Raw genomic sequence first — 26021 nt, forward strand, 5'->3', positions numbered from 1 at the left:
AATACATATCTACATATTTTCTACACATCCCCAAAGTTTCATAATTTTTCGAACTCCCTTGTCAGTTCCTCAAGAGATTTATGGATCCCAGGACAAGAACCAACACTCCAATTATTCTGCGCATTGTATTTTTATAACAGGGACCTGATGTAAAAGAAAACAATGGAAAATTTCGGTAATGTTAATAATTGGCGTAGCTAATATGCGAATATTTATTTCCGCAGGTGACATCGCACCTGTCCGTCACAGTTTACGTGGAAGACATAAACGATCATGCTCCCCAATTTGTCGATGCGCCTTATCACGTGACAGTGGACGAGCTAACGCCAGTTGGTAAGATACACTGCATACGAGTTACTTTTTTAATTGTGCCATTCTTCAATTTAAAAAAAAAATAGGTACGCGCACATTTGCTAAAAATCGAGCAAAGCGCCTCGAAAACAGAGTGTATCCATTCTTCTTCGTCTAAAGAGATGAAAATGACACAGAGAAGTGACAAAACTTGCAATCGCCATGACCGTTCCACGAATAAAATACCATTCGATCGTTCACGTTTCTATTGTTAGAAAAGCGGCGAATGTCTCCCCCTGTGGAGGGGCGACTCGTTCAAAGCCGGTGAAACGTTCCACGACCGATTGGAGCTTGGAAAGTGTACCAACACTAGCATCCCGCGGACCATTCCCGCGTTAACATGAATTTCGGTATGCATCGCGAAATGCCATCTCCACTCTACTGCCAAATTGGGGCCCCGTCATTAGACTGCCAGCTAAATATTTAGAAGCCAGTATTCGTGAATGTCAAATGGACAGAGGCACTGAGCATTTCCAGAGAGTGCGATCCGTCCATGAAGAAATACGTGCGCTGTTCACAAGCTGCTAGCAATAAGATGAAACCAAGCTTTGGCTGTCTGATCGCAGGTGTGACGATATTCCGCGGGATTCATGCGGTGGACGGCGACAAGCCGAACACGCCGAACAGCGATGTCCACTACGCGATAGTGAAAGGCAACGAGCAGGGCAAATTTTCCCTCGAATCCGGCCACAGAACCGCTCTCATACTCCGTAAACCGGTGGACTACGACAACGGTGATCGCGAGTTCACGCTGGTCATTGCGGCCACGGTGAGTACGCGAAACGATATTACACGCGCAGACGATACCGCTCGTAGAAAAGCCGGTGAAAGTCCACCGTCGTCGATATTACGACGATAATTGAAGACTTTGCCGGCAAGAACGGGGGCAGCTACCAAATGTATTCACTTTTCGAGTTAAGGGGTATTCTATTGTAACGTGTGATTTTTTTACGTTTCTTCAGGATTTTTTTTTATGGACTTAACGACAGATTTTTATGCTGAACTTTTTACTGTATATTTGTTATATCTTAAGAAATGAATACAATTTTTTTTTTGGTTGAAAATATGCAGTAATGATGGCGCTACAACCCATAAAAATCGACCACCTCCAAAAAATTGCTCGATTTGTTGCCATCATTCTGGTCGTTCTGTACATCCGAAATAAGAGAACCAGAAAGATTCTTAAATTATTTGGGCATGACTATCGTTGGTAGCAGAATTGGACTGAAATTTCGAAAGTTCTTAAAATGGCTGCAATTTGAACATTAAGTGTCAACTTTCGCGATTTCTCCTCGTCTTTTTCGGGTTATAAAAGTGAAAGAAGATTAGAAAAGAAAAATATTTTGGCCTAATTCTGCTAGGGACGATAGCGACACATCTGCTGAACATGTGTGCACAAGATGGACCCAATCGGACAAGTAGAATTTGTTATATCGTGGCAATCATTTCCTAAGACACCGTTTTGAGAAAAACGCGTAAAGTTTCGCGCACAGTTCTAGTGATAAAAATTCTACTTACATCTGATCTGTCACGCCTGGCCCATGATAAGAATCGTTCATTAAGTCCATAAAAAAAAATCCTGAAAAAATTTAAAAAACAGCAGAATAAAAATTTTCTTAACAAAACATTTTTCGAGATACTTTTTGCAGAAAAGTTTTCAATGGCTTTTACAAAGCGTATTATTATCGGCTCCTCTGCCCATGTGTTCCAGGATCGTGGCGTACCTACCAAGACCACCAACACCACCGTGAAGATCACGATAGTCGACAATGATGACCTGGATCCAAAGTTCACGCGGGACGTGTACAGGGCGAAGATCCACGAGTTCTACCCCATGCCGGTAAATATCAAGTTTGCTGGTGTTTGGTAATGATTGTTAGATGGGGATGTTTATATATAAGGCATTGAGAGCAAAAACGGACTAACCCTCGTACTCGGTAAATGGTTAGATAGGCGATCTAAAAAATAAGTTTTCGACGCCTTTCCGTTTTGCAAGCGTCGTTGCCAGTGCAATCTTAATCTTTAGCCTCCGATGCTATTATTTTTGCTTCCTAATGAAGACATAATTAATTTTCTATTTAACTATAATAAGTGCTGCGGAGAGATGTCACCATAAAATTTCAATGCAAGAAGTGACTTTATTATGCCATATGGCAGTGTTTTCCGACCTTGACGTGATCCCCTTTTATAATAGTCAAATAACCCGCGACTGCCTCCCCATACAAGGTAAAGTAAATATTTACTTTCCTCTATTTATGAAAAATCAGTGTTACGTCTAAAATAGAATATAGCAATGTAACCATACGCATATAAATAAGTGCTAAAAATCGTCAACCAAAAATAACCGTGACAGCCCCCCACAAAATACTTCGCGACCCAGTGGGGGTCGCGACTCGCAGGTTGGGTACAATGCCTCATATGTATTACGTATGCAGAGTAATGGAGAGATATGTGGAAAATGTGAGGAACATACGGTACACGTGTACTCACGAAATATTAATGGTTTCATTATTTTATGGTGGGAGGGAATTTTAGTGAGATTTGAGTGAAAGATTGTAGGGCCAGGTTTGTGATTAGAGTGGAGAATCGATTGGGTTTTAAGGTACCATTAGTTACTCGCAGAATATTATAACAAAATGAACACAGAGCTGGAACACTAGGGTCGTAGTGAATCTGATGGATGTTGATATAATAAGATTATTAACATCTATTGTATTAAGTCAGTGCAAAAATTCGTTCGCTCACTGTCAGGCGTATGGAAATGTTTATTTTTATTGCACTTGCACTTTTGCCAGAAAAGTGGCAAAGGTCGTAGATAGCCACTTTAATTAGAAAGGTATTTAATATTTTTACTTTAATAAAGACTGGTTCAATAAAGCGAAGGAACATTTGCAGCGACGTAATAGATGGTGCCATAACTATGTAACTTATCCAACAACCTCGAGGAACAATTTTCTTTCTCTAATTGACGCTGTAGCGATAGTCAATCATTCGGTTAAACGCTGCTTAGATAATCAACCTCCTACCACGGGTGAAATTAAAAATTGGGGTATTTGAAAAGTGTGTCAGGGGTGGTCAGTGGTTTGCAGTGATTGTTAATCGCCTTGTAATTCGATGTTGGAAAATGTCGGAGTATATATTAGTGCAGAACCAGTGATAATTAAGCATCCAGCGGAGGAGACTCGATTACGAAATCGCGGGACGACCACACTTTGCCACTTACGTTAGATATATCCGCCGGCAATGACCGCGTCAATGCGCGACGCTGGATGATCGTCGATGGAAGTCGCGTATTACGGAACAAACCGACTCTGGGGAACTTTCTACGCGGTCATCGAGGCGCATCGCTTCCTCGAGCCAGGACGTTTGCACGACAGCAGATTTTCGTTCTTTTTATAGAAGTAAATTCAATCGATTCGTGGCCGCGCTGAGTTCGCCCCTTAACCCCTTGGCGATCGTTTCCCTTCGTCGCGTAAGCCACCCCTCTCTCGTGCAAATAATTGACGGTGCAGATAACTGATTCTACAGATTCGATAATAATCTAAATTATACATATAGACTTATTGAAATTATTAGATTTCGTTACATGCTTTAATTACAAGTCTGGTAATACAGGTGCTTAGTGGAGGGGTTGATGATAGGATTACTTAACGCCTTTTTCCCCCAAAAATTGAAATAACTGTTATTTTGGATCTCTGGTTCATATTCACAACATATTCGTCACCTTTTGTCTGTATTTATAAAAACTTGAACACACCATGTGTTCTGATATTACAACATTGCTCATAAAAAAACAGGCAAAGAAATAAGTACTTCCTTACGAATTTCCGCTTCTAAGACAGTCGTATTTGGAAACTTCTTGATCCACAAACAGGCTATGAACCTCGAACAGAATATTCGCTCCCCAATCTTTCCAACCTCCTCTACCGAATTCTTTCTCTAATTTCCAACGTTCTCTGTCAACAGAGCTCTTCACCATGAATGACTGGATTTTTTCGACGCCGCGTAAAAACGGCGGTGTGTTCGCGGTGGGTGCCATTAAATCGAGTTTCACAGTTAAGCGCGCGCGTAATGGCTGGACTTTCAATGTCGATTTCCTCGGCAACGGATCCACGTACGATAGCAATCCATTCTCCGAAAGTTCGATACTGTTTTCTGTCCCATTAGCGTCGGTTATTCGTCGCGACGAAACGTCTCGTTCCCCGATCAGTGGTACGCGCCACCGCGTTAATCCAGGCTGTGCCACATCGCGCTCGCAGCGAATGCCAGAGGTTAATACTTTCCTTCGCGAAAAGCCTTGAGGTATAAATTTCGCCCCGAGTGGAAAACATGATCGCGCGGCACTGATCACCCGCGATATTTATCACTGGCCGCCGAGAGTTCGACTTTCGAGCGATACTCGCGGCGCGGAGTCGGTCGCGAAGATTTATTCAGCGCGATTACGCTGGAGGTTGGACTCGGCCGTTGGTCAAACGCGCTGGGAAGCACTTGGAAAGTGACCATTATTTGTCTTAAAATTTTCCACAAAACTTTCCACATTCGAAGAGACAAACACTAAGGACCCTTTCACAGATTTCATATCCGTTTCTATCATCTTCAAACTTACACTATTTCTGTCAACTGACAAGGGGAGGTCGGCAACTCCAAAATTCAAAAAAAATTTGAAATAAAATATTCAGTAATAAAACAGTCCTAAGGGTGAAAACAGCCCCTAAAAAAAGGTGAGTTTTCATATTATCTTGAATATTTGCGAAATCGTAAATGATATCGAAAAATGGTTCAATTCAAAGTTTTATGGCTTTCGATATCCTACAATATGTTGACAAAGAATTGTCGAAAAAAATGGTGGTGGGGATAAATTTGGAAAAAATTGTGTTTTTCGCAAATTTATTATGGCCGCTTTATAGGTCTTAAAAAAATAGAACTTTGAACTCAACTTCTTTTCGATACCTTTTACAGTTTCGTAGATATTCATTATAATCTGAAAACGCACCATTTTTTCGAGGTGGTGTTTTCACCCTTAGGGCCGTTTTATTGCCGGACCAAAAAATAGTTACGTTATTAGCATCACTTGAGTTACATTTCTGCAAAGCTTCAGATTTTCATGAATTTTCGAGTTGCCGGACATCCCTTGTGAGTATATCCCAGACAAAAAATTCATGGATCACAAAAGTATCACCTCAGAATTGTCCCTAACAGCCTCCCTCCTGGTCTCTTGCAGGAGCACCCGATCTTCACGCAGATCAACTTCACCACGCCAATTCAGGCGACCGACTGCGACCTGGACATCAACGTGCCGGTGCGTTACGACATAATCTCTGGCAACGAGCGAGGCTTCTTCCAGCTGGACCCCAAAAACGGCACCCTGTTCTTAAAACGGGCGATCGACCTCGACGCTGAGAGGAACTTGCCGTCCAACACCTTCACCCTGCAGATCCACGGTTCGCAGGTGGACAACCCCTTGAAGACAGCTGCGGCCCGCGCCGAAGTAGAAGTGTTAGATCTAAACGACAATCTGCCCGAGTTCGAAGTGGACCTGTACAACATCAGCATCGTGGAGAACCTGCCAAACGGCTTCAGCGTGCTGCAGGTGATTGCTCGCGACAAGGACCAAGGGGAGAACGGCCAGTTCGATTACAAGCTGGTAGACCCATCCGGTGCCTTCGCAGTGGACCCTAAATCTGGCTGGCTGACAGTGAAGGACCAGTCGGTCCTGGACCGCGAGAAACGAGACCACTTACGAATGAAGGTCCTCGCCATAGAAAGAAAGCCCAGCGTCGTCATCCGGGACGGCCTTCGCCAAGAAAATGGCTCGTCCGTGGACGTGGGGGTCACGTTGCTGGACGCCAATGATAACAATCCGATTTTCGTACCTGGGAACCTCTACGAGTTGATCGCCAGGACGGACTACAAGCTGGACACTGTCCTTGGACAGGTGCACGCGGTCGACGACGATCTCGGTCCCAATGGTATGGTGAAGTACAGGCTGCAGAAGCCCGGCAACTCGACCACTCGCACGCCACCCTTCAAGGTGGACGAGGACACCGGTATGATCACAGTAGCTGAGAGCCCCATTCTTGAGGGAAGACACGCGATATTCGTGGAAGCTGCGGATCAACCAGCCAACCCCAGCGAGAGGAGGTTCTCTCTGGCTGTTGTCACTATTGATGTCTTTCGATCAGATGGTGAGCTATTTTGTGTGAATTTTTGATTGAGGGAAGTGGAGACATATTCTGCACATTGAGTGGAGAAGACTTAGGACGAAATGTATAATTGTGTTTATTATTTGTGATGAATAGATTTCTGGCTTAGTCGGGGTGTTTTTACGAGCAAGTTTATAGGATTCTTTAAGTGAATTATTTGCTAGGAGAAGACTTGGGATCACGTGTATAACGGTCAGTGAACTTTTACGACAAGTAGATTTTTGGATTCCTGGGGGATGTTCTTAGGTGGTGCCATTTCCTACAATGGCACTCATGTTCATTGAACTGTTACAGGGAATTGGTTCCTGGGTTATGTTTTGGGAGTAGCTTTTTGGATTTTTTAAGTAAAGGATGTTCTAGGATTAGACAAAGTAGAATGTATAATTTTCACTGAACTGCTATAAAAATTGGGGTTTTGGGATATGGGGTACGTTTTTTCCTACTTTTGTAGGATTCTTTAAGGGAAGAATTTCCTAGGGAAAGCCTTGAGACGAATAGAGTTTTGGCTTTAAAATATGGGATGTTTTTAGAAGCTGCTTCGTTAAATTTTTCGAATGAAATATTTCCTAGGAAAACCTAAAGTCTTCTCTGCTGTGAAAAATCACGTTCTCTCCAAAACTCTCGATTCTTCGCTTTTTTTTCATACAATGCTTTGCAACGGGACACATTACTACAGAACAGAATATCAAATGTGTCTGTTTGAATTATTTTATCGGATTCTTATCAAACTAGCTGCTCTCCAACCAAATATATTCGCGACTGGCACACATCGGACATCATTGATATGGTTTTTTCCCTGCTGTGCGGTTCATAAGAATCTAGATACATGAAGGAGCACGTTCTTTCAACTGTAAGAATCTACGCCTCGTATCTCTGGGGTATTCGGTGAATGTAGCACAGATATTTTCCACACATCGGTTGGAATTTTATCGCGCGACACGCGAGAAAGGAAATTCTGAAGCATTCCTGCGGAGGGTATTCTTCGTAATACTCCTGAAATAGAGGAAACCTTTTCATAATATTCGAAATGTGTTGACCACGCAACGTCGATGACAAGGGTGTCCCTCCTCAGAAGGGGGTGGGCCGTCGCTCTTTCGACAAATTAATGTCTCCAAAACGAATTGCGAAATAAATTCACGTGGGATGGTAGGAACTTGTAACTTTATTGCAAGATAAAGACTGAAGTCTTATGGTGCGAATTCACTATTGAGATTTTACGTGAGACTATTCTATCATGAGGCAAAAATCTCAGCGACAATAAACTGCAAGTAATTGAAATGAAAGAATAATAAGACACGATGTTTTTGGGGAGGCCTTTGGGGAGCCAAAAATTCGGTGTTCCCTGATTGGACGTGGAGGAGTCACCAAGGTTCCTGAACTGGGGTGGTTGCCCTTCGGGAATGGGCACTTTCACGGACAGCCCTTGGTGTGCGTCACCGTGGGGAATTTCCCTGACTCATTGCAGGGAAAGTCCAGCTCTTTGCCTTTCAAACAGAGATGGGCAAAATTTCTATGTAAATAAAAATCTCGAATATGTGAATAAAAGTTAAAAATCAATTTCTCGTCGATTAAAAAAATTAATTATTCGATCAGTTATTAAAAAAAAAATTATTTAGTTAATGCCCAACTCTGCTTTCAAACTCACGCAAAAACAGGGACTTCGAACCTTGGTGGCCTCCTGCCATATCTGGAAATAGCCATAAAACAAAAAAAGCCCGCGATTGACAGGTTTCAAATCCTAACTAGCCACGATGGCCCATAATAAATACTACACAGTAACAAAATGATTAATGCACTTCTGCTTGTGCAGCTGTCTATTCGCGTTCCCGACTACAGATTACGAATGGTAATGAACTGCCCTATTTCCTGTTCCTCTTGTAGGGGCAACATCCCTGGAACCGGACTTCGTGGGTGCTCCTTATGAATTCTGGGTCGGTGCCAATGTGCCAGTCGGCACTAGCGTCGGTCAAATCCGCTTAAACGACGCTGTGAAGACGAATGACTTCATCTATGATCTTTTGCACGGCTACGAGGAAGGAGGTATGTATTCGAGAGTGGTTAATTAATTAATAGGCGCAACTGCGCGAAGTTCCCATTGTGTGACATGTCTACCCTTCTTCGAGATGTAATTTGGATTTTGAGTAGGGTTCCAAATCGAGCTGCGTCTACTGAAAAATATTGTTGAGTCTGTATTTTGCAGGATATTATTTTAGACAGTAGGTACTTATGATTCGGCAAGATTGATTATTTTCCAGCTTGTATGTAGGTGTTAATTAATGACTACACGAGGTGATTCTGAAGTGCTCGTTGATAGTTAAAAATGTATGAACATACGTTGCACAGGCTTCATTTTCCAAGTTATAAGGAATTCGAGAAAGTGATGCGTGAATTATTCATTTGATGTACTTCTATAGTTTCAGCATGAGTGTATTCAGTTATTCCGCCATTCCTCGCTTTAGATACAAGTAATAGCGCTCAGGTGTGAGAAGCTTATTTTTTTTTATATAATTCATATTGGAATTAGGAATAACATTCGTAAATATTTCATACTTTAATCTAGCCAGTTAAAAGGTTTGCCAGATACGTGTACGATGTAGCCGATAATTCGTAGCAGAATCGAAAAGAGCGCGAGTCTTCGTTAAAAACCGTGACGAGGATCTCGTACAAATTGGTCTCAACTTTTATGCTCGTACCTAATTGAGTTTCGGAACTGTTTATGATCCTCTCTAGTGTTGCAGCCTCCGAAAGTAGCCACGGAAGGAATACTATTACTTTCACTTTAAACTTTGAGGTAGAACTCGCAATCAGAACGGCTTAGGAAGTCAAACCGTAATCTGGACGTCTTAACAACTTACAGTGACCATAAGGTTGTAAGGAGTTGAGCAAGCATCGTGTTTGCAAACCTTGAATCAGGTGTTGCTAAAAGTAGAATTAATGAGACGCTCTAATTCCATTGCGTGTACATAAGTGTTTTCCAAATATTAAAGTTACAGTGCGATCAGAACAAAGGAACAAATCAGGAACTTTGTATGCCAATTATTACTGAATCCTTTCTCTGATCTCTGAAAAAAATTATGATTTTATCACATGTTTTTTTCCTGTACTACTATACTTAGCCCATTTTTAGTAAGCTATCCGGAGGGGGCGAAAGGCGCAGTTACCCACTGGCTTTTGAGAAAAAAATCACTTATCACAGTTTTTCAAAACTGATCTTTATTAAGTTTATACTAAAAAAGGGAATAAATTTTAAATTTCTGTTTTAAATTTTTAATTAAATTGGCACTGTAAAATGGGTTAAAAAACAAGAGGGGTATATTTTTCTCTACCATCATCCCAAAGTTGCCCCCCCCCGCACCTCCCTGGAAAGAAGACTCCGGACGCCCCTGAAGCTATCTCTTCATTTTTTCCCAAAACTGGGCCCCTCAGAACGTTTGCCATCTGGGCCTTATCCTTAAATCCACCAGTGCTATACATAGACTCAGCGAATACTTTCTTCGCGAAGTATAAGAATCTTATATTCCCAGCAAGAGACATTTTTCCCCCACTTGCCGTTCTGCCTCGAGATTCAGCAGGGCCGCCGATGAGCCATGAAATTCCCGAAGGCGATAGAAAATTTGCGCGCCGGAAGGGATAACGAATACCGAGTTCCACTTCGTAGGGCCTTAACGATCTCATAAGCTTTCGCCTAAATAGGCAACCCTAATTTCCGCGCATCAGCCGCAAGGAGCGGCTGTTTCGTCGATGCTAATACGCAACACATGCTGCATACATGCATACCGCTGATGGGATTTCAGTTCCTTTCGCCGTGGAGGAGCGTTCGGGAACGATCACGGTCGTCGACGAGATCGAGCGGTTCGACCGATCGACCTACGACTTCGAGGCGGTCGTTACCGACGAGAGGGAGCTGATGCTGATCACCAACGTCTCGATCCACGTGGTCGACCCCAACGACCAGAGGGGCATTTTCACAAAGTAAGTGGAACTACCGTTTATACACCGGCAGGGCGTCATTGCACGTTATAACGAGCTCAAAGTGAAACGCGCCACGACGCCCGCCTCTGTTTCTCTTGCTAATGAGAGAATCGAGATCGGTTGTCTAGATAGCTGACCTTCCCAGGCTGTTCGTCAGGCTTAATTTCTTCGCGGACAGTTGTTCGAGGTTGCCCCGATCTGTTACGAGTGGTAGAGTTCAATCGAGCCAGTTTAAGAGAACCGGCCCCGCTTTATTTGGCCAGTAGCGTTTCATTTCTATGAGTTACAGTGCATAAATTTGAGGTTTATGTTCCGCAGTGTATTTTTAGTATTTTTTATATAATATAATATTCTTCAGAGTTACTCAAATAATCACGCCCAGAAGATGAACCGTTAAACCCTTCAAATCTCGATGAATTCTGCTCTGTTTCTATTGTTAAGTCGAAGCAATAATTTAATAAACCCTTTTTCCTAATCTACTTGAAGTTGGTAAAGATGGAGTTGCACCCCTCTTGCTGCAAGGCCTTCAGTTACCCTATCCTATTTCCCTAAAAGAAACAATCCAAGTACCTACGGATCTTTCGCTTATAACCCCCATCTAAAGTTTATTCAATCTCCCACCCCGTTCATCCCCAATATCTTCAAAATGTAAAAACGATAAGGTCCTGCCCCTCCGTTGTCGTCCGTCATCGCGAGGTCTAGATTGGGAGATACCTCGCGGTTCTAAAGCGAGCCTCGATGGAAGGGAAGCTCGGCTAAGGGGCGCGCGCGATTTCTCGAGGGGGACGCGATCGATGCGGCGATCTCGCCGCGCGAGCCCGTCGAAAGGTCAGATGTCGACGACTCCGTTGGAGTTCTGTTTGCTTATCCGAAACTCGATGGCCGTTGATTGCAGAGGAACGACCACCGCTCCTCTCGTCTTCCACGCCAAGGAAAACGTTCCTGGCACGTACATCGGGCAAGTGCTCCCTCAGAATGGCACTGGCGCGGCCACCACCACCCGCTTCTTTATCGTCAATCAGCAAGATGTCCCCGATATCTCGATCACAGAGGACGGCGCCCTGTACGCGCCCCGTGGTCTCGATCGCGAAGCCAGGCAGAATTATAGCATCACCGTAATTGCAGAAAGCCCCCGCGGAGTCGGCGTTTTCCAAGTAAGTATTCCACAGATAATTAACACCCTCCCCACGCGGAAGAATACAATACAGGACCGGCGCGCACCGAGGAGGCGCCGTTGGGTGCGGTTGGGTGCGACGAACTTATTAAATGATGCTGAGCGAAGTTTCTTTCTGGGCGCCAAAGTAACGGGAAATGGATGGGGTCCATTTGTCTTTGAGGGAGGGTTGTATTGACACTTGGGTGCTCTCTGGCGGATAAAGTGTAAATTGAGGAAAATAGAGGAAGCATTGGAAGAGGTTTTGTATTTGAACGAGCTTCTTTTTATTTAGGACGTGTTATTTAATGATTATTAATGAGTTTGTCGGTCTAGAAGAGTGGTTCTAAATGTTCTGTCCGATGTGACATTTGTTCAAATAAATAGGTGTGAATTTAATATATTTTATTCTTGAAAATTGCCATTCATTGGTTTACTAATTTTGCAATTAATTTACAAATTGCTGCTTCAATAGAAGGCTCTTAGTATAAGGTAATATTACATACAGAAGGAAAATAATACGGAATTCGAAGTATTGTATATCTACTTGGATCATGAATGGTATGAAGAAACTTCCCTTAGCTATTTAAACGAGAGCAAACTAAAAAAGGTGTAGCAGACTTTTTTTCCAATTAAAAAGATCTGCATCTTTAACTATTCTAAGAATTATAAGAGAAGGTGAGAGAAATATAAAAAATAACTCTGGAGAACCAGTTCTGCGGTTAGAAAGTAGACCCTCGAAACTAGAGGCTAGCGGTATAGTCCTTTCTCTCAAAATCCGCGTCATTGGACGGCCTAGAAAGTTTCACGATACAATTTGGAGGAAACAAAGCGTTTGTCTTGTTCGAGCACCTCTCTTATCTTTCGATTCGGATAAATCCGTATGATGGTTATTTGAATAGTAGGTCATTGGTTGGAAGCTGTCTGTAGACAAGATACATAGTTAATGTGGTCGGAGCGGTCATTTAAATTTGAACCCTGGATCTATTTCTTGCTACAAACTTTGCAGGTTTCTGGAGCAGTTGAGATGTAACGTTTCGTATATGTATGAGATAATGCTATTGGACAATAGTTATGTCTCTGCCAGTTCTTTCCCCCTCCTGCGGCTCGACGTAGGGTAGACCATCCATCATGCTCGATTTACGAGGGTGTATCTCATATTTTACACGAGAATCGGATATACAGTACTTTAATCCGTATAACTGAATTCGAAACTGACTAGGCCTCACCTTTTGTTATGATGATTTAAGGGACAAGTGTTTTGTATAAGGGGAGCTGCGTCTGCTTCTTTAAAAGCTTTCAATTGTTGGAAGATTTATTTCATATTAATTTTTAGTACGTGGGTTGAATTTTGAATTAATATTAGGCTCTGAATTGCAGGGTAGCTTAAAGAATGTGGTACGAGCGAGCTTATTTAGAAGGAGAATATTTAATAATAAAATTAAATAGTATATTTCATAAAGAAATTCGAAATATTTTCGAAATGTGAATTCAGTCAATGTTTAAACTATATTTTTAGAAACTAAAGTGAAGAATTTTCAGGGTACGTGACAAAGCTTTATTCCAGTTTATCACATTCTTCCTTATATGTCTTTCTTGGACCCTGGAAAATTGACTTTATTTCGCAGAAATGAGGATAATATCGAAGGGAATTCAACTCTCTATAAAATTGTTATATCCAGAACCCTTGACCCAGACTTTTACATTTTAAAATTCGACCACGGTATCATTCCTCTAATAAATTTATCGATTTTTTCCCTACTTGACCACAGGTGTTCAGAATGTCGTCCTTGAACCGTAGGATGCTTGCAGATACAACTTTTGGGATATTGGTGTGTGGAGGTTAATAGGAGTTTCAAGGATGTGGCAATGGTTTTTAAAAATTTTAATGTGAAAATCCAGATGTAGGTCATGTTTGCGTACTTGATACAATGTACTCCAACGGTATCTAGCTTTTTTTGTGATAAAAGTGCAGCCGTTCCCAATTTAAAAATCACTCAAGCATTTTTCAGCTAAACAATGTAAAATACATAAGTAATTCCAGTAACGTTATTTCCGCCTCCAATATATTTATTAACACGGATAAGGTGCTTTTAGCTATGCACTAGGTGTTTATAATTTTCGTTCAACTTATTCTTCAAGCGTATATGGTCATTTTCGACCAAATATTTTTCCTGAAAATTTATGAATAATTTCAGGTGACTGTCATCGTTACCGATGAAAACGACCATCCACCCATGTTCACGTCGGCTTTATACGAGGGACGCATTCTAGAGAACAGTCCACCAGGAACGAAAGTCAACCTGACGATTCCTATCGCTGCTACGGACAAAGACGAGGGTGCCAACCAGAATTTCGCCTTCACTCTTCACGGCGAAGGCAGCGAGCTTTTTAGAATCCATCCAACGACGGGTTTAGTGTATTTCGAAGGAATCGATGATCGTGTACTGGACAGGGAGGAAAAGGCCAACTACAGCTTCAAAATTGTCGCGACAGACAGTGGTGAGTTCTTTTTTTCCTATTGACACCAAGTACAGATCTTAGATTTCTAGATTGTAAAACGATGGAGGTATACATATTATATTTAAAAACAAACAAACATCAACTTAATTTACATTCAAAGTTAGCTTGTTCGAGTTACCAAAACTTTTACCATATTTTTTTCTTCAATAATATCCTTCATTCTTTGCATTCAAGTTATTTCAACCATACACAACACTTACCTTAATTCAAAAACAGTATTCCTTTACGTTTTCCATTCACCACAGTTCCTCACAAACTGCGCATCTCCCAGAGAAGAAACCGCAATTGCCATTTTGCATAGACACTAACGCAAATCCACACCGACAAAAACTAACACATTCTTTCGCACGATCGACTTTTCAGGCGGCCTGGTATCGGAATCGGACATGAAGATCGCGGTGACAGACGCGAACGACAATGCCCCCAGTTTCATCCGCATGATCGTCCTGCCGGATCAGGGTGTTCGTGTCTCGAGCGAGCCCGATATCGAGCCTTCCTTGGAGAGGAACGACGTGCTCGATATGAGCGAGCCTGTTGCCGGAAGCCAGGCCCCCAGCAGCCGTCGTTCTCCCCTTCTTCTGGTGCCCGAGAACGCGACGATCGGCGCCCCGATAATACGGCTGCTCGCCGAGGACAAGGACGAGGGAGCGAACGCCGCGATAACGTATAGTCTGGGGAACGAGACGACTTCCGGCGACGCCGTTAGATCGCGACGATTCGACACCACCAGCCGCAGATACTTCCACCTCGACCCAAGATCAGCAGAGATATCCGTGGCCAGAGGACTCCCAGCGGAGAGGAGCATCCTGCTGTTCGTCCTGGCGAGGGACAGTGGCGGCCTGTCTGACAACATCACCATCAGGATCCACGTGGTGGACGTGAACGATCACCCACCCATCTTCGACAAGTCGTGGTACACGTTTGACGTTCCCGAGGGCGTCTACGCTGGCTACGCAGTTGGCACCGTTAGAGCTGTTGATTCGGACTTCGGGCCGAACGCGAACGTTACTTACGAGATCGCATCCGGCAGTGAGAACTTGGAGAATCCTGGCAACGTCTCGGGGACCTTCGACGTGGCCCCCTACGAAGGAATCATCAGGGTCAGCGGGGTCCTCGACAGAGAGAGCGTGGCTGCTCATCGCCTGGTGGTGATAGCTCGCGACAACGGCTTGCCGCGGTTGAGCTCCACGGTGGAGATCGAGGTGAACATTCTGGATGTGAACGACAACCCTCCAACGTTCTACGGCTACGACGAGACCGAGACAGACGATCGCGGAGACCGTCTGCCCGTGTACCATGCCTCCATCTTCGAGAACAGCCCGGTAGGCAGCCAGGTGATCAAAGTGCACGCCAACGACACGGATTTCGCTGGTAATGGGAACGGCTTGATCCTCTTCGACCTGAGCCAGCAGGAGCAGCCTGGCAAGCAGTACTTCGCTATCGACAGCAAAGAGGGTCTCATCACCACGATCGGCAGTCTCGACTACGAAACACAGAGCAGTCATCGTCTGCTGGTGATCGCCAGCGACCTTGGATTACCAGTGAGTCTAACCTCCACCGCAATGGTGGTGGTCACAGTGGTGAACGTGGACGACGACGAGGATGAAGCTGAGAACGAAGTACAGAGGACCCCCACGTTCAGACATCGGTATTACGAGGTGGAGGTCGAGGAGAACGCTTCGACGCCGGTTTTGGTGGCCCAGCTGGACCTGGCTGATGGCCGCCAGAGTGACTATATAAGGTACAGCATCGTGGCAGACGACTCGGATTCCAGGGAGCGGTTCTCGGTGGACCCGAAGAACGGCTCGCTGTACCTCACGACCGACGTGGACAGAGAGGTGAACGATCGATACGAGGCCAAGGTCAGAGTCGACAGGGTGAAGATTGGTCGCGGGATGCCCGTGATGATTTACCCGGTTGTCGGTGAAAGGCTGAATGGTCTGGCGCCTAACGAGGCCAGGGTCGTTGTCAGGGTGAAGGATGTTAACGACAATGCGCCCAGATTCAAGTCAAAGGGCCGACCCATCCTCGCCGCTATACCCACCACTGCCTATTATGGCTATGAGGTCGTGAAAGTAGAGGTACGTATGCTCGCTAGCATTCACAGCGAGTGTATCTTCATCGGCTGTATGCGCTCGCGAGGCCTCCAAGTAACCCAGGTTTAATTCATTTCGCTTCTCGCGTCGCCTCTTGCATTTTCCCTCCCCTTTCATCGTCACTTCAGAAGCCCCGGCTTTCTTACCCCCTTCTTTCTCTCGGCTTTTTCCCCTGTGTGTGCCTCGAGACTCGGCAATGGGCTCGTTCTCCGACTCGACGCGAGCAATTTCTCGTGCGGTTGGGGAATAAACAGGCTTTACTGCGGGGATTATTGTATTGAAGGAGGATGAATTATAGATTGAAGGAGATGTTAGGGGCGGAATGGAACAGCTGCTTCGCAGTTTGGCGAGTTTAATATAAAGACAAGTGTGAAAACTAGCGTGCTTTATTATTTATATAATTACGCGGTGGTAATGAATATAGTTAAAGCGAAGAGTATTAAAATAACAATATGAATCTAAAGGGGATGAATTTAAATTTTCCTACACATTTTTCGTACTCGTCAATAATCTTTTGGAACGAAACTTACTAATGCCCCTTATTGCAGCGCAAGAAATCGAGTATTTCATTTAAGGGAGGTTAGAAACACCACTGTGACGGCCGTAGAATTACCTAAGCCATTTTTAAGATTTTTTTCAGGAATAATTTACAGTTTTCATATGAAATTTTTATTACCTAGCTTTAGTACAATGTCTTAAGAGACTATAAAAATAAATAAATAGAAAAAGCATGCATAAATTTTAATATATTGATTAACCTTATAGACTCCCCACGCGCGCTGGTCGAATGAGTCTAAAGACATTGTACTAAAGGTAGGTAATAAAAGTTTTATATGAAAACTATAAATTATTCCTGAAAAAAATTCTTAAAAACGGCTTACTATTCCGGTCGTCACAGTGGTGTTCCTCCTTAAATAATTTCCAAATTCTGCGAAAAGAAAACAAGAAAGCAAATAGACTATTAAGACAACATACGCCACACACAAATCGTACAAATTTCGTAAGCAGCGAGACAATCACGTGCCCCACTCAATTCCCCCGAAGTATCATGCCACGCACAAATCTTCGAAACCCCAATAGTTTCGTACCGCATAAAGCAAATCTGCCAGCGAAGATTCCGAGTGTACTTCGGAGCCGACAATATTGTTCCTGAGGGGTTCCATGATCTACAGTTAAAGCTTCTCGACTTCCCCCGTAGAATACTTTCCGTCGCGATACCCCTTGTAAATCGTGCCCACTTACCTACGTAACAGAGAGCAGTAGACACACTCCAACATCCTTTCAGGATCCATCCTACCTCCACCAGCGCATCCCCACTAGTCAATGAAGCTCTCGACTAAAAAACGAGCTCGTAACCGAATTAATCGCCCACAGGCGGAAGACCCTGACGAGGGCGTGAACGCAGAGATACGTTATCAAATTCTCGGCCGAGAAGACGCCCCACGATTCGCCATTGACCCACTGAGCGGTCAAGTACGATCCGTGGCGAGTTTTGGCCGTGACGCTGGACGCGTTTTCGGCTTTGACGTCAAGGCCACGGATAGACGGGGCGCCGAGAATGGTCGCAGCAGCATTGCCAACGTCTTTGTAAGTTCCTACCCCTTTCACACTGCGCCGTAATTACCCGTCGCTAGAGACAGAGACGAAGCTAACTTGCTCTTCAACCTTCCTCCCTCGGCCTGTAAGATGGAAGTCACGTCTTGACTCAGCCTTTCTATCTCTCCTCCATTATGCTACCGTTGTTTGTTTCAAAGGTGTACGTACTGGACGACCACAAGCAGGTCGTGATGGTGGTCGGGCGAAGACCCATAGACCTGGAGCCACAGCTCGAGAACATCACTGCGTGAGTGTTATAGTGGGGCTTGGTTGAAGTAGTTGTTGTTTGCAGCTTGATCGTTTTCTGCAGACTGAACTCGTTTATAGCGATGTCTATAGTCTGAGGTATGTGTTTGAATGATTTGGTGTTGTGAATTTCATTCAGGATACTGCAAAACGTGACGGGCCTGGACGTACGGGTGAGGAAGCTGGAACCACACATTGAGAAGAACTTGATCGATACTATGTCGTGAGTGATTAAATTCTGTTGGATTTTGCAGAAGCTTGTAAATGATTGGAGACTGCTGTACAATGAATATTCTTCATTTTTAGCACCGATGTGTATCTTTACGCTATCGATCCGCATTTGAACGTCATGATAGACATGGACACTTTGCACAAGTAAGCGAACCGATTTGTTCACACAAATTATTTAATAATCCTTCGCTTTGCACCCACGAAAATGTTTAATTTAAATTTAATATTAACGTCAGAAGATTTATTCTCAAGTCTTAGTAAAATTCTTTTGTAAGTTTGTAATTTTTAAATTAAAGATTTGATAAATGTAAGTTGCAAGTTTCGCGGTAAATATTCTTTGAATTAGAAACGAAGGAAATTGTATTATCTTTTTTTTATATATTTGAACGCAGAGTCGTACTATTTTTCAGTTAATTAATTTATACGTCCGTGTTTATTCTCCGTGAATCAACTTCTCCTTTCAGTGTGTTTCGCACAAAGAAGATGGAGATCAAGCAGGAGTTGGACGAGTACGATGTCCTGGACATCGCCGGAAGCGCTCCGCGCCGAGGTAATCAACGTTACCTGCTATCCACCCTCGAAGTGGGTGTCGTGGTCCTCGGATGTGTCGTCTTTGTGGGCGCCCTCGTCACCGCACTCTGCGTCACGTGTGTTCGCCGAAATAAACGGTATGAGATTCACGATTTTCCATTACCTTCGCTACCTCTGATCTCAATGCCACGATTCAACACGCTGCCCCACCAATTTCCCCAATCTCCATGGAAGAAGTAGCCAAATCAATGTAATGTGAAATACACAATTCACATTCCGTTGAAAGAATATTTCATAATACCGGATCCTAGTTTGTAATATTAAATAGTTTCACGTGGACATCTTAAATTTGAAATATTTTCGGCCGAATAATGCATAGAAATTCAAAAAGAACAGTCCACTTCCCCCTAAATATCTAGTCCCCTCATAAAGCTACTGCACATTTTATCATTCGTATGTAAAAATCACGAAAATCCATGGTTCTGGTTCGCCATGTTCGTTCTGGGAACCCGTTTATTCAATTCGACGCGATCACGCCACGTGAGTGTCCGTTCTAAACGGGGATTCCTGAATTTCAACTCGTCAGACGGAAACGTCGGGAGAAAGCAATGTTCTCGACGACCAGCCCGATTGGCTTCGCATTGGCAGATCCAACCGCGACGTTGCAGAAGCCGCCGCTGTTCCCGACCTTCGTCGACGGCCTCCACTACGACCCTGAACCATTCTGCACAGACATGCCGAGGCGACAGAGTCTCTGCGAGCACGGAGCCAACTGTGCTCGCTTCCACGCGTAAGTCCATTAATTGATGTCACCGTTCCGTTAGGGTCGCGCGAGCGTGTGAAGGTTCACAGTCGAACGTACGAAGAATTTAGGCGCGCAGACGCCCGAGCGGTGCAAGAATGGTATTTCTTAGTAGGGAGTTTGGTGATCTTGTGATCTTGAACTATGCTCAAAAAGATATTACGGTTTTAAAGTGTTGCTGAATATTGGTTAGGGATTAATTCAGTTCGTTTTATTTAATTAAATTGATACCGAATGTCAACGAGCGAGTTGAGGGATGAAAGCAAAATTTAGGTTGCTTGCAATTGGTATTCAATTGTGTATTAAAGGGTAACGCAGAACTTGATGGAGAGTGATTTAGGGTTGATTGGATGTTCAGTTAGTGAAGAGACTATTAGAGATTCAAGGGGGATAAAGAGAATTGTGGTAGCGGTTGCTATTTTCAAATTACGATATGGATATCGTTACATGGGGTGTGGTAACATTTCGTAAATGAATCTTGTAAGTTTTGTTGAGAAAAGGTATTGTTTGAAATTTCCTAGTTTTAGAATTGCTAATTTAGAAATCGTTTGTGAATGATGGAGAAGTAGTACTATTCATTGCAGGATTTGATAGTAGATATCAAATAGTACTAGTGATACAGGCGTTTAGGGGCCATTCTTAAATTACGTAAGGGTAATTTTGAGGATTTTTTACCCCTCCCACCCCCAGTATAAGAATTCGTAAGATTTTATATCCTCCCTTCCTGTCCTCCTATCGTAATATTTTTTACATTGCATTTTGTCCGTTATTAAAATTCTTTTAATGGTTTATATACCTAATTGATTCAACTCGATTTCGCGTGTGCGATGAAACATCACCTTTTTGGCTACTCAAATTGAAAATTAGGTTGAAAAAATATTACATAAGACTCCTTCCGCCTCGTTTCTATGAAAACGTAAGAAATTCGCGACTCCGTCCCCCCAAAAAAGCCTTATTTAATGTAAGGAAGACCCCTTAACGTGCACGACGTTACATTCGATCGGTTTAAGTAGTATCATCCATACGTGGTCAGCCCATTCTTGCAGGACGTCTACGCCTAACTCTACGTTCCCGAAACATTAGAATTTTAATTTAATAATACTCGTATATTAAAATACTATCCTTCAGGTGATTATCGTCACTTATTACCCCATGATAAAGGTAAGTCGAAAGTGCAGAACAAAGTCTTCCCAAATGAACTTTCACTTTCAATATCTATTAAATTCACCTTTTAACATCTAGCAAATGTTGTTGCAGACTATTTAACATATCCACCCCATTATACATACATTGAGAATAGACTGTTATTTAACCCCTACAAAGATTTACCTAAAAATCCCAAGAAATGCTGCTCGTTTACAAAATCCATTCCCACTTATAAAATTCTTTAACCTGCACCCTCGACATACTTTTCCACGGAGAGCCAGCTTCTGCCGAATTCTACCTCCAATAACGAACCCCCCTGAGCGCGCAGCGAACACCCCAACTCAGCATCACCGGGGGGCGCACGAGATATAGCGCGACGACCGATAAATTCCGCCGAATATCGACCGATTCCTCCCGCAGTATATTCGGTGTACCGTTTAATGCGTGCCACCGGCAACAATCGCGTATTTTTGCCGAGCTCCCGGCCCGATGGTGCTCGCCGGCGCTGTGAAATTTCAGCGAGCGCAAACAACGCGGCCGAAGTAGCCGTGGCAGCCGAGGAATTAAATAAAGCGCGACGGAAAGGAATGCATTTATTATGAGAGCGTCCGGCTTGAGGCTGGCAAGGCCGATCAGGCAATATACCAAATATTGTATCAGGGAATTTCCATATCTTTCGCGATGTCGATGGTAGAGCGTCGGGGGTGGTTGCAGGATGGGCGGTTGTAGTAAGCACGCCGGGAGGACGACAGGGACCCCGAAAGGCCTCGAGGCATCCGCGACGTCCTTGCATTCCAGCGGTCAGGATTCTGGGATCGTGGCGCGCGCCTCCTGCCACTGCAGTCACTCGTCGAGCCCCTCCAGCGGCGAGAGCAGCAAGTAAGTCGAATTACTTACCGAGCTATTCCTGCTATCTAAATTGAAAAAGAGTCTTGGCCGGGGCCAGGTCGATCGATCCTTCTCTCCTGGATCACCGCGACAGATCTCGACGCGGGCGCTCGCGTAGAATTTTAACGAGATCGCCCGCCCGATGCAAAGACACCCGGGACGACTTCGGGGTTCCTTCCAGGCGAGACACTTTCCACGGCTCGAGACTGATATCCTCGAACGTTCGCACATTCTCGGTCCTCCTCCAGATTTTCTTCAATCTTCCTAGATTTTCTTTCAGTTCTGGGAGCAGCGCACGTGCGTTGGGTATCGGTTACCGGACGGAGTGTCTCGTCTGAAATGGATACTTTCCTTCCTCTTTGATGCTAGAGCTTTGTTGGTGGCGGTAATGGTAGCAGTAACGTATTATAAAGTTTTGAAGTTGCATCGCAGCTTCATTGAACGCTACCCTTAAATAAGATCGTCAAAGAGACCACCTTGAGCGATAATTTTCAAACTTTCTAGCATACTCTTATCTAGGATCTTAAATTTTTTATCTGTGAAGCTAGCAGTGCAGCGTATACCGAACAGAATGTTTCCAAAATGGGTAATTTTTGTCACCTAAATTCATCCCCACGCGTTGTCATGTGTCGCTGCGAAATTTTTTTCCCTTTCACTCTGTCCTTCATACTCGTATTTTTTATTTTTCTTTGTACAGTGGTTACGAGGACTCTCTGAAGTCCCTGCAACGTCGCGAGAGGGCTAACGATGTTTCGCGAGGCTGCCACGACCCTTCGATCGTCGTTGGGAGACGCATGAATCAGGCGACCTCCAGGAGGCGGCAGCGTTTTAACTCCTTCTCGAACGGGGAATCCGTTTACTCCCAGGAGATGACGTTGCAGAGGGAGCAACGCTGCTGCGTCGGGACCGAGAAGAGGCGAAAGAACGACGGGCACACGCGCGAGCACCGTCGCGCCCACTCCGAGGCGGAAAACAATATCACTGAGACGGTGATACACGAGCATCCAGGAAACGAGATCCAACTGTCGAGCTCTATGCAAAACACGTCGAGCCTCCACGGTGAGTCCCTTAGATTCCCTGCAGCAAATTCGAGATTCTATCGGGAAATATTTTCGATAACTCTTTTATCCATGTTAATTTCCGAGTGCATTAATCGCGTTTTTAGTCGAATCGATGCTGTAGGAATTACAAAGAACTTTTGTATTTTTTATAATTTTGATATTACAAAACTGTTTTAATACAGTCTGGATAGAATGAAAGTTTAATTAAAAGTAAAGTAGAATACACTGACACTTTGGTATGTGTTATATATATATATATATGCTATGCAGTAGCTGCTTCACTTTATATGGAATAGCAGAGATGGGCAAAATTTGTATTCAAATAAAATTTTGAAGAACGAATAAAAGTTAAAAAATTATTCGTCATGGGTCAAATAAAGTTAACCCGAGTTAACTTTATTCGTCGAATAATCTAAAGTTAAAGTAACTTTTATTCGGTCCGTTATTTAAATAATTTTTTATTTAGTTAATGCCCAACTCTGTTTCAGAATTTTCAGCAAAATTATTGATACATTCATATATCTTCATAAGCAATATTAAAAGCATTGCACAGTTTAAAAGACACGTTAGTACTTGGGAAGGTTAGCAAGCTATAAAAGTAAGTGAAATAGGTGTGTTTGTGGTCAGACGCAATGCTATCCGCTGTGACTGAAATTGTACTCTATTTTTTCACGCGTATGTGCATCATCTTAAAGATTATTTCAAGTAAGAATTACTCGAAGCAACCTCCGTATCCATAACCATCTTATTAAAGGACTTAGCAAACGAGGTGCAGTGGTTATTTTGAAGCGGATTAGAATGTATTAGTCCATCTCCTCGCTAAATAAATCTTCAAATTAAAATTGTTCGGATTACTCCTATATCAGGTCTCGTGGATATTCATTGATTGAGTGTTACGCCTATGTTGCAGCTGCAACGAGAAGCACCCACATGCTGTATTAATGCTGGAGGGACCTAGTGGAGGGAGAACTTTCGAAGGGGAGCAAGATAATAGTCTTCCTGGCCATGAGTTTTTCTTATTGTCCATAGCATTCGCTGTGTAAGGTTCACGGCTTTGCCCGCGTTCTCTAAGGGTTGTCTCTTCTTGCACGATGCTCCCTGTGTAACGAGCGATAAGATTAATTTCCTTCGATGATCCATGCTGCAACGGCAGGGATGGTTTTTCAGCTCCGCTGGTTCTGTTCCTTTCTTGGCGCGCACCGTTCATCCTTTGATACGTGCAGGATGATCGAGAAGTAGGTCGACGAATTTCGGGGACAGCGGTGCACGAGCCTCTGGTAACGTTTGCCATTTGTATTGTCAGCGAAGGTAGAACGATTTTTATTCTGCATTTCCACGCGATAACTGCGTTTGTTTTCGTTGCTGCTCTTTTCAGATTCAGATTACGTAAAGTACAAAAAGGTGATTTCTTTTAGATGTGTTCTTATTTTGAAATGGATTACATTCTTCTTATACTCGAGGATGTCCTTTTTAGTGATTTTCAAATTACAAATCACGGTTGTCGAAATAACTTATCGTCTGATTTTGCAACAATTGTGAACTAATCTTTGGACGCTCAATTAGTTGGATATCATTTTTTTGTATAGAAAAGAGGTTCATAAATAACACCGTTTCTTCGAAAAAGTGGAGATAGAAGCTGCTTATTTGTCAACTTAAGAATTGATATTCAGTCCGCTGTTGTGTACACTGTGTCTCCCCGAAATTCGATCGGTATTCTGTAAATGATGCCGCGAGCAAGAGGAGGATTCTGCGCGACTGAGAAGTGTTCTATTTTTTAAGAAGTTACCAATAACGTTGAGTCTTGAGATGCGAGGGAAACGAAGCATCGACTGGGAGGAACACGTTTGCAATTCGCGAGCCACTTCCTATTGCGACGTGAAGTTACGTTCACGCGAAATGTGTCATCTCGTTACCAAAGTACTTGTCGTTTAATTCGAAAGTCGTTTCTTGTAAATCATTCTTGTAAATAGGCGGGAAGCTTTCATCGGTACTTTGAGATTCGTCATTAGTGTTTCCTTTTCTACGTGTTGCATTCGTTATCACTAGGCTTTCGCCGCGACTTAAATATTATTTATCGTGTAGGAATAATTTTCTAACGTGTAAATGTTTTGTGTACAGTACGTTATAGTCGTGTGAATACGTGTGTCCAAGCGGTGTAGTCACTATTTTTCATTTCTCTTCCTTTTTTAAAGATTTAAAAGATTTGCTGAGCTCAAAACTCCAATCAGACGAATTAAACTCGATTACTTTCGCCGTTACAAACATTTCCTTCGCCTGCTACAAATCAAATTTATCGACAACGGATACATTCTGGTCAAATGACTTCTTGCTTGGATACACCCTTCTTTTTTGTGAATACACGAATCTTCCAATATCCGTCGCTATTTCCAATGGATATATATATAATATATTTAAAAACCACTGTAAGAAAGTGTATCATATGTATGTAATACTGTATAATTTATACATCATATATCGTTAATAAAGTTATATGCAATGTTCATAACAAATCCAGCAATCCATGGCAAGATGGATCGATGTGTGCAATTAATTTTATGGACGCCACTTTAATCACTTCTTAATGCTTCTTCAAATGAATTACTATTGACTAGAGACTTAATTCAGATTGCACTAATTATAACAAAGCATTAGCTTTCTCAAATTTCCAAAGGTGACTTCAGAAATCGAGTCCTTCTGTTAATACAGTTCATCTCTACTTTTATGGAACTGTCAGAGCATACAAACTTAGCACATATGTAGATACAAAAAGAATTCTCATTGACATAGACAGTGCTGTAATTGAATATGAATTGAGGAATTGAAGTGGTAAACGAGCTAAGTGCCAGTAGTTAAAATTTTCAGTAGAAAAAAAAACGCGTGTGGCTTTCACATTCTTTCCCACTAAAAAAATTGTTTTTCATTCTTTTTAGGCAGTTCCGTCGATTACCATTTCAACCCCTCAACTCCTAATTCTGAATTCTCCTGGTAGATATTTTTTCCAGGCTGAAAAATTCTCGAATGATGCTCATTAAAACGACTTGCTGTCGCGGTCTGACCGTTTCGAACGATTCGACTGCACGGAATGCTCATCCACCGTGTTCCTTGTCCTTGACACCTTCGAAGGTCACTTTGACAATGGCACACCGTAATTCCGTATGGTGCTTGGGCACCTCAGGAATCTCTTTCCCCGATCAAATCAGCGTGGGTGTTTTAATTACGGCC

General features: G+C 43.2%; 1 protein-coding gene across 1 annotated transcript in view; it reads left to right on the forward strand.

Moving 5' to 3' along the window:
• Cad89d (cadherin 89D) overlaps nt 1-25232 on the forward strand; it is a 68096-nt gene extending 42864 nt beyond the window's left edge. Inside the window, exons 5-22 of the mRNA XM_076821418.1 lie at nt 225-333; nt 918-1120; nt 2063-2191; nt 5573-6536; nt 8436-8594; nt 10349-10526; nt 11422-11680; nt 13878-14181; nt 14566-16283; nt 17673-17885; nt 18053-18141; nt 18280-18363; nt 18447-18515; nt 18836-19039; nt 19489-19692; nt 21565-21729; nt 22436-22797; nt 23710-25232. Of these exons, the coding sequence (XP_076677533.1) occupies nt 225-333; nt 918-1120; nt 2063-2191; nt 5573-6536; nt 8436-8594; nt 10349-10526; nt 11422-11680; nt 13878-14181; nt 14566-16283; nt 17673-17885; nt 18053-18141; nt 18280-18363; nt 18447-18515; nt 18836-19039; nt 19489-19692; nt 21565-21729; nt 22436-22797; nt 23710-23741 (5445 nt within the window). The 3' untranslated portion in view covers nt 23742-25232. The remainder of the gene's footprint in view (nt 1-224; nt 334-917; nt 1121-2062; nt 2192-5572; nt 6537-8435; nt 8595-10348; nt 10527-11421; nt 11681-13877; nt 14182-14565; nt 16284-17672; nt 17886-18052; nt 18142-18279; nt 18364-18446; nt 18516-18835; nt 19040-19488; nt 19693-21564; nt 21730-22435; nt 22798-23709) is intronic.
• Nucleotides 25233-26021: the final 789 nt, after the last annotated feature.

This window comes from Andrena cerasifolii, chromosome 10, assembly GCF_050908995.1.
Source record: "Andrena cerasifolii isolate SP2316 chromosome 10, iyAndCera1_principal, whole genome shotgun sequence".
NCBI lineage: Eukaryota > Metazoa > Arthropoda > Insecta > Hymenoptera > Andrenidae > Andrena > Andrena cerasifolii.